A 9,403-nucleotide genomic window follows, 5' to 3' on the forward strand; every position below is an offset into this window, starting at 1 on the left:
TCACTGATAAGTGGATATTAGCCCAGAAACTTAGAATACCCAAGATATAAGATCCAATTTGCTAAACACATGAAACTCAAGGAGAACGAAGAGCAAAGTGTGGACACTTTGCCCTTTCTTAGAATTGGGAACAAAACACCCATGGAAGGAGTTACAGAGACACAGTTTGGAGCTGAGACGAAAGGATGGACCATCTTGAGACTGCCATATCCGGGGATCCATCCCATAATCAGCCTCCAAACGCTGACACCCATGCATACACTAGCAAGATTTTACTGAAAGGACCCAGATAGAGCTGTCTCTTTTGAGACTATGCGGGGACCTAGAAAACACAGACGTGGATGCCCACAGTCAGCTATTGGATGGATCACAGGGCCCCCAATGGAGGAGCTAGAGAAAGTACCCAAGAAGCTAAAGGGATCTGCTACCCTATAGGTGGAACAAAAAATTGAACTACCTAGAACCCCCTGAATCTCATGTCTCTAGCTGCATATGTATCAAACGATGGCCTAGTAGGCCATCACTGGAAAGAGAGGCCCATTGGTCCTGCAAACTTTATCTGCCTCAGTACAGGGGAATGCCAGGGCCAAGAAGTGGGAGTGGGTGGGTGGGGGAGTGGGTGGGGGACTTTGTGATAGCATTGGAAATGTAAATGAAATAAATATCTAATTAAAAAAAAGAAATGAGGTCGCAGAGGTGACAGAATGGAATTCATTTTAGGGTTCTCCTGCAGACTATTGGAAGGATTTTGTGTTTTAAGCTGAACGAAATTGATAAGCACAGGAAAATTATGAGTAGGTGAAGACCAAGACTCCCTTGGATAATATGGATATTATGTATGGATAATAGACTGGTAGGGAAGTGGTAGCAAGAATCACTTTAGGGAGACCAGTTTTATCACAATAATTTAGGTGATAAGTGACAGTGGACAACAGCAGCATTAACACATTAAAGGTGTTAAAAAGCTGTCAAATTCTTGTCATATTCTTCTGCCAACATAATTTTCAGATAAATCAAATGTGGAGTAAGAAAGAGAAGGAAAGAAGAATGACTTTAAGCTTTTAGGCAGGAATGCTGTGGAGAAAGTTAACATTACCTTTAGGAGCTTCATTAAATTCAGAACATGTTAAATTTGTCATTCTAATGGACACTCAAATTGAAATGACAGGTAAGTAGTTGGTTATGAAAGTCTGAGTCCATGGGTAATAGATGATCTCAACATATCAGTCCAGGGCTTACTGGCTCACAGATAATTTTTAAAACCACAGAATGGCTGGGGTCACCGAGGGAATTAATATAAATAAAGAAAAGATGTTTAAGCCTAGATAAAATTTAAAGGTGTGGAAAGCTCTATGAAATGCAGCTTCATAGTTAATTTCTCTTTCTTGTTTTCTTACCCCTCCCCTTAATTTACTTAAGCCTGCAAAAATGATAAGGCAGTACTGAGATTAGTCTGTGTATGCCTAGATTCAGAATTTCTTTTATATTTCTTTCAGATGTGCACTATCCACCTTGGAAAGTGTACTTGATGACTGCATTCCAGTCTGGGTCCCATGTCCTCACGTGATAGTATGCCACAGTCAGATTTGAAAAACACAATAACCAACTTACAAACCAACAAAACAAAACACCCAAGGGAGTTTAGCTTGGAAAAGACTTTCCAGTGAAGACAGTAGTTATAATTAACTACTTGCCTGGTGACAGAATCATAAATCTTGATTAAAAATTACAGTGCTGAAGTCTTAGGCTTCACACAACCAAGTTTTTACATAGTGGTTTGGGCTGAAAATGAATAATGAGATTTCTGTGATTTTCAACATGAAAATCACATATCTTTAAGAAATTGTGTCCTCTTTTTGGCTTTCAGATACTTTTGACTATGTTTATGCAAGGTATGTCATATCCAATTGGTATACGCTATAGTATGGGATTGGTATCTTACTGGTATCCTTGTTTGCAACAATGAAGGGACACATTCTAGAAATAGCTACAACACACATATGGAATCTCTCAGTCACATGATCAACCATTTTACTAAATACAAGCATATTTTCATTCACATACAGCTAAATAAAGAATTTTTCACATTTCATTACAGTGTACAACAAATTGAGGCAAAGTATACAGTACATTTTGTTCTGGAATATAAGACAATCTAATCCAACATGCAGTTGTGATCATTGTTACAGTTAATCTTTTCTTTACCTATGTAGTAAAATAGTTTCTAATGCATTATCCTTAGTATTTTATGAACACCTGATTTTTTCACATTGTCTAAAACCCACTTATTGCAGTGACAACAGCATTGAATTCTACTAAAATGATTTTTGAGATTTTTCTAGAACTTATGGAAGCAGTCAAGTTCAGCCACCTCTGCTGCATTTATGCTGGGTACTTTGAAACCCACTTTTAAAAGCCAGGAATGGCAAAGTATATAATGTATTTTAGTCAAGAAAACTGTAGACATGTTTTATTTCTACCCCTGCCCCCTTGAGTCAACAAGAATCTAATCAACTCTTACTTATCCACTGAATAATCCTGGGTTTTAGGACAATCTAGACATGTGTATCATTGTTGAAATTTTGTGTTAACCCACAAAAAAGGTTGTATTTGCCTTCTACAACCAAGAATCTGGCAATTTAAAATACATGAAATGATTATAGAATGAATGATAATATATCTGCAGTTGATGATGTGAATTGGTCCAAAATGACTTGTTTATACAAGTTGGAGCAAAGGTGGCTAAACAACCTTTCATAATTTTTATTATTTGGGCTATTTTAGCTGAAACAAATTCCCAGATTCACACATATTCATTCTGAACTCGAACAGGATATTGCAAATATAATTTGCCATTCTTTCTACCACAATGTATATATGAGAAACTTGACTCTAATCAGAATAGTTTTCTTACTGTCAAAAGTATGGCTTTTGCCTAGCTGAACTGGCTACAATCCAAAAAGAAATTTAAAGCATCACTTCTTTTTAAGAAGATAATGAATTTTTCATGTCAGCCATTCTAATTTGCTGATGTGGTTAGCTGTCTGTTCACCTGAGAATTAAGAACTGACTCTCTCGGGTAGACAGGAGCCCAATGTAGGTACATAGCAGACAGGTAGTCAAGGTCATTGTGAGGTGAGTACTTTATCCCCAACCCACTCCCCATTGTTTTATTTGGTTCCTTTTAATAAAATATTCATAGTGTTTGTGAGAAGAACATTTATAACCCATACAGTTTTAATGTGTTTTCAGTTGTGCAGTTAATCCCTTATTTAATGCCCTCTTGTCAATAATACCTGAGTGGCCTTTACCTTTTATTCATTTCTAGATTCCTGCAAGATTATAGCTGAGCTGTAAAACAACAAGGAAAACATATTCTATCATGTAGAGAACATTTATTTATAGTCACATGTCTCCAAAGTTAATAAATTAATCACTTATTCATATGAATAATGATTCAGTGAAAAAAGCTAGGTATCAGGTAGGCTTGGTTCTTGCTTTCTTATTATGTAAAATGGGGTCAAAAATCTCACAGTCCTATGATGGTGATCAAATGAGTGAAATAAATTAATATGAATGATTTTTAAGGATTCTAAGACTATGTGTTGAGCCAATACTCAGAATAGAACCAATGACCAAGGGCTTGACTTAGGGTTTTTGTTTTTGTTTGTTGACAATCTCTGTGTTGTCGTTGTCAGGTATCTGAAGAAGCAAGCAGTATACTTACTTCCAGATTATGGTTCCCTGATGCAGTGAAAGTCCAGGTATGGTTAGAAGGGAAATAATGTGGCCTTTGAGTTACAGTGTTTCCTTTTTCTCCTTACATGATCATTTTACATAGAAGAATTTCTTTCACATAGTTGGCAACTTTATGATGCCAGTGTACACTTTTCTCAAATGTGATAACAACAATATGTGAATGACTTCCCTTTTCATATTCACAGCAGTTTTACTAGAATGCTAGACCTTGAAAGAGCTTTACCAAATAGTTGATTCATTTGGGTTTTTCATTTTACAGTTGAACTGTTAGAAGTGGCTTGGTGTGTTTGTATAAAACCTAGCACACATCTGGCACGGTATTATCATTGAATAAGTTGATATCATACTCTTTTTTTTTCAGTTATCTTAATTGTCCCCAATTGATACTTGATTTCTTTCTATATGTTTCTTTATGGTCACCATGTCTGAAAAGTTGTAATACCAAGGAACTGTTTATCTGTCTGTAGGTGTTTTCCTGGAACCTAACTTTCAAATACCCAGACCCTTAATATGTGGTCCACAAAGGGCACACAGAGCAGCCATTGCTGAGCCTGGCCCAAAAAACAAGGTCTGGTCCAGCCCCTGTCAGCAATTTAGTCCCTCAGTCACAGCACCCAGACTCCCTATCTACCCACACATGAGCCTGTCAGAGATCCAGGCCTAGGAAGAAGGCTCATTTATTATCCAAACATTGAGTTCTCTTCAGTCACATAAGGATTCTATTTATTTTGATAACTTTTAAGTTCAAGTGGGAGAGTATGTTTCAAAAATGGAAGGGTTAACTAGCACAAACATCTCCTCTCTGATTTGATAACCTCTTCTGAAGAATGAACAACATTTGGTACAAATCCACTCTTCACCCCTTCCCAACCCTCCTGGATTGTAATCTCCCCCCTTTTAACCAGCTCATATATGTCTCTTGTCAGGTCTGTGAAGGCTTTCTCCACATTAATGGCATCTCGGGCTGACGTCTCAATGTACTTCATGCCGTATGCAGCAGCCAGTTTCTCGGCCTCGTGGCGAGTCACTTGCCTCTGTGTATCCAGGTCACACTTGTGACCCACCAGAACAAATACAATTTGGTAGGGCTGAACGTGTACTTTGGTCTCTTCTAACCACTCATGGACATTCTGGAAGGACCTGCGGTTGGTAATGTCAAATAAGAGAAGACCACCTACTGAATTCCTGTAGTAGGCGCGAGTGATGGATCTAAAACACAAGAAAGAAGTAAAGAATAAAGTTCGTGCTCAAACTCCTTCACTCCAACGAACTCAGTGTATTCTAGTGTTCCTGATTACTGACAGTTCTTTAGTAAATACAAATGCAATCTATAACAATAATGGCAAGTTTTCAACTGAGTAAAATGTTAAGAATGCTCATGAACTTTCAGGTATTTTCCCTTGAATTTATTATAATTGATAACCCCTGAAAAGATCTTGCAAAATATTTCATTTTTCTATTTATCATTAATGTGTTTTGTGTTTGTTTGTTCCCGTTATTGCTATTTTTTTTCTAGCAGGGGTCATCAATCACTTGTGTGAGGAAAAAGACAATCTTGTTTGCTATTTCCTAAGCCACGTGGGAATGAGAATGGGAAAATGGGGATGGTAAAATGTTCTGAGGCAGGGCTAGAGAAATGGTTCAGTAGTTAAGAGCGCTATTTGCTCTCCCAGAGGACCTGAACTTAATTTCCAGCACACACATGGCAGCTCACAACTGTCTTTAATTCCAGCTTCTGAGGATCTGACATCCTCTCTTGGCCTCCATAGTCACCAGGCACTCATGTGGTTCATAAACATATATGTAGGCAAAACTCTATACACATAAAATAAAACAACATATTTAATATTGTACTGGAGAAAATCCTACCATCTGTATTCACTGACAAAATTCAAAGAGGCTAACTGAGGAGGCACTAGCTGGGAGAATCTGCCAAAATAGTGAAAGTGTTCCAATGAAGTTATATTATTATTTTGAATCATGTAATTAGGTTATTTTAGCCTACTTGTACATTTATTGTTCTTCTTAAACAGAAGAAACATCACATATTTTAGTTTCTTGAGTTGATGAAACAGAAGAAACATCACATATTTTAGTTTCTTGAGTTGATGAACCTTTATTATAAACATATAATGTGTTTTTGCTTAAGAATGTAGAATCTCATGAAAGGATGTAGAACAACTTGCCTATATAATCACTTGCTTTAGACTACTGCAATTTTTGAAATCTATTTTTAGGATTTCTGTCTTCTTGAGAGGGTATGATATATAATAGCTGAAAATGTATGGGAAAATGGCTCAGTGTTAATGTGGGGGAAATGTCTAGGGAATTACAGCCCAAGCTAGAAGATGATATGGGTAGGCCTTACAAATAAGTTCAGGTCTCTAGAACCAGGGATATTAGCCCTGGGAAATGGATATTCATAATTTCTTTATGTTTGAAGATTAATGGGGAATGATAATTGTATTGGAAAATGCTCCAATTTGTGAAAATGTTGATTTGAGAAATCAATGAGCAGTGTATCAAAGCTCTAGAATATATTTATGCATTAGTGGTTTGTATTTAGCACAGAAGATATCAAAGTATTTTAATCATAGTGTAAAGTTATATAGAACTAGACACCGACCCTAAATTAAAAAAAAACCATAAAAATACAAATGACATACTGGGGAAATAGCTCACAACATGCATGACATAAAAGGGTTAATGTTCTTTTTATTAGACAGAATTCCAGGCTGGCCTTCAACTACTTGCCTCAGCCTTCAGAGGGCTGGAATTATAGGGCTATGCCACCAGTGTTGGTGTTGGGATAATCTGTAAAGTAGTCCTACAAATCAATACTATATAATACATAATAAGTAGTAAATATGAACAAGCCGTTCATTCAGAGATCCCAGCAAACATATATAAGAGACCTTTCTTTATTCATGAGAACTTATATAAAGTATTTGCCAGAGCTTTGTACAAGTGGGAAGTTAGAGGCAACTTAATTACCTAACTAGTATCTTCTGTGTCCAACTAATGTTCAGTGGAGAATGAGTCAGTGTTTATAAACTGAGTCCTTTTGCTCTGGTTCCTCCTGTTCTACCTTACGTTAGTTCAAACTGTTCTTTACAAAGTTTTTATTAGTTTGTTTTCTGTCACTTATGTTTTATTTATGCTTTTCCCCATTCTGGGCATTTCCTATCTTTACTTGGGCTTCATCTTCTCCAGTTAAACGTCTCTCCTCTGTATTCATACGTGAAATTACAAATAAATACTACAAAGGAAGAGCCAAGGATTGTGAAAGAAAAATAAACATGCTGAATGTGTCCAGTGGTACAGTAGGGAGTGGCATATAAATACAAACAACAAAACACTCTTTTGTGTGTTGCCTCTGTATCTGTTTCTTCTGACCATGCTAGTACTGAAGTTCCAAGAAGTCAGGGGCTCTGTCTATTTACTTTATATGGAATTCTCTTATGTGAGTAACCTCATACTATTTCTTCAGAAATGATTCCACCCTCTGGCAACTGACTGTATGATGGTTACAAGACAGTCAATTAATCAGTCTCCATTTCCTTTATATTAGGACATATTCATTCTCTCTGTGTCTCTGTCTCTCCCTCTTTCTTTTCTTCCCCACAGATATAAACGGATATATAGAAAGAAGTCAATGTACATCTATCTACTCTACCTACCTATAGCTTTCAGTTATGTTAAAATGACTTGGATTCTTTTAAGCTATGAATCATAGGGTCTGATTTTGATGAATTATATAGTGATCAATTTCAAGTTATTTATTAGCTACCAAAAAGCAGATTGATGGAGTTGTGGTTCAAAGAATGTGATAATGAATGGCCTTCTGCCTGGGCGGTTCTTTCCCTGCATCGAACTCAAAGGTAGCTCAAAGTGTGCTTGAAAAGCCCCAGACAGACCCTTGCTTGTCACCCTGGCAGCATCGCGAAAAGAACCGGGAAGTCCTCTTTCCCCAGGGGCAGAATAAGCCCCAAAGACCCTCCCACTGCTCGCGCGGGCCCGTGGTGTACTCCCACCTGAACCTCTCTTGACCCGCTGTATCCCAGATCTGGAGCTTGATGCGTTTTCCTGGCTCAATCTCCACCAAACGGGAGAAAAAATCTACCCCCACGGTGGGATCTGAAACCTGAGCAAAGCGGCCCTCGGTGAAGCGGCGGATCAGGCAGGACTTGCCCACCGTGGAATCGCCGATGACAATGAGCCGGAACTGGTACAGCCAGATGGCCTCCATGGCAGTGGCCTGGCAGGACTCTTCGGCCCGGGCCTGGGGAGGCGGAAGGGGGCGCCCCACCAAGGCCTTAGCGCAGATCAACCCGTTTCTAGATCGGCCGCGAGGACATCACTGGCCTGGTAGCCTGAAGCAAGGTAGGCCCAGGCGCTGGGGGAACGAAGGGATGGATGCTGCGCTCGCAAAGGTGATGAAATGGCAGCAGCATCAGCACCACGCACTCTGACTCATCACTGAAAACCGAGTTACTGTAATTCTCTGCGTAGACGCGGCACTAGTTTCACCACACTGTCTGTTAGAGGAGCGCACACAAAAACGGACAGGAGAGTAATGTGTTCTGTTTTTAATTATACCAACCACTCTCCTATTAATATAAAAATCTCTCTGCCGTTACAATTGCAAATCTAATTCATTTTTATTAAATCTAGAAAAAATACAAAAAAGTAAACAAAAGTTGAATAATTGTCTTCTATGGGTTTCCATGCTCAAACATGCAAAAATTATTATCCAGGCATATGCATGTGCATTTATTGCTATTTATTTTTTAAAAGACACAAAATTTAATCCTATACTTTTTGTGCAAATAACAAAGTATCATATACATCTCTCCATTTCCAACACATTTTTAAAAGAACATTCACACTGTTTTCACTAATAGCTGTCCTAATTTATTTATAACCAGTGGTGTGCAAGGGTTTCCTTTGCTCTACACACACACACACACACACACACACACACACACACACACACTTGTTATCTTTAATCTTGTTCCCCTCCGCCGATTAGAAGAGCACAAAATCAGTCTCCTCACTACCACAAAATATGCAATAAAGTTTCCCAGCAGTTGGAGAAATCCCAGGGAGTCAGCACATTTTGAGTGCAATGTATAAATCTTGCTATGGGTAATCTGCTTTCATGATCATGGCATTTCTTGTGCTAGGTAAGTATCTCTTTTGTCTTTTTGATAATTGTCCGTCATATCTTGGTGAGATGATATTCTACTGTGATTTGCACTTTCTGTATGATTAGTGATATTGAATATTTTTTAAAATTTCTTTTCATGATTATTTGCATATATTCTGAGAAATATGTTTAGATTTAATGCTTATTTTATTGGATATTTTCTTTATTTACATTTAAAATGTTTTACCCTTTCTCGGTTTCCCCTCCAGAAACCCCCTATCCCATTCTCCCTCCCACTGTTCTATGAGGGTGCTCCCACACCCAACCACCCACTCCCACTTCCTGGCCCTGGCATTACCTTACACTGGGACATCAAGCCTTCACAAGACCAAAGGCCTCTCCTCCCATTGATGTCCCACAAGGCCATCCTCTGCTACATATGCAGCTGGAGCCATGAGTCGCTCCATGTGTACTCTTTGGTTGGTAGTTAAGTCC

General features: G+C 38.3%; 1 protein-coding gene and 1 non-coding gene across 2 annotated transcripts; both read right to left on the bottom strand.

The window, feature by feature from the left end:
* Positions 1 to 1,776: 1,776 nt before the first annotated feature.
* On the bottom strand, positions 1,777 to 8,113 carry Rab39b (RAB39B, member RAS oncogene family). Its single transcript, XM_021155287.2, has 2 exons — positions 7,794 to 8,113; positions 1,777 to 4,968 (listed from the first exon to the last, which is right to left on the bottom strand). The coding sequence occupies exons 1-2, from the start codon at positions 8,006 to 8,008 to the stop codon at positions 4,542 to 4,544; spliced, it is 642 nt and encodes a 213-aa protein (XP_021010946.1). The 5' UTR covers positions 8,009 to 8,113; the 3' UTR covers positions 1,777 to 4,541.
* Positions 8,114 to 8,789: 676 nt separating this feature from the next.
* On the bottom strand, positions 8,790 to 8,953 carry LOC115030358. The gene has a single exon (XR_003835936.1). It is a non-coding gene; the product is annotated as a U1 spliceosomal RNA (small nuclear RNA).
* Positions 8,954 to 9,403: the final 450 nt, after the last annotated feature.

Source organism: Mus caroli, unplaced genomic scaffold, assembly GCF_900094665.2.
Source record: "Mus caroli unplaced genomic scaffold, CAROLI_EIJ_v1.1 scaffold_15748_1, whole genome shotgun sequence".
Lineage (NCBI taxonomy): Eukaryota > Metazoa > Chordata > Mammalia > Rodentia > Muridae > Mus > Mus caroli.

Bases quoted from the DNA above. Each gene is read 5' to 3' on its own strand.
- Rab39b (XM_021155287.2), bottom strand. From the start codon at position 8,008: ATGGAGGCCATCTGGCTGTACCAGTTCCGGCTCATTGTCATCGGCGAT. The intron at 4,969-7,793 runs GTGGGAGTACAC...CTTGTGTTTTAG, and splicing joins GCGGGTCAAGAGAGGTTCAG to ATCCATCACTCGCGCCTACT.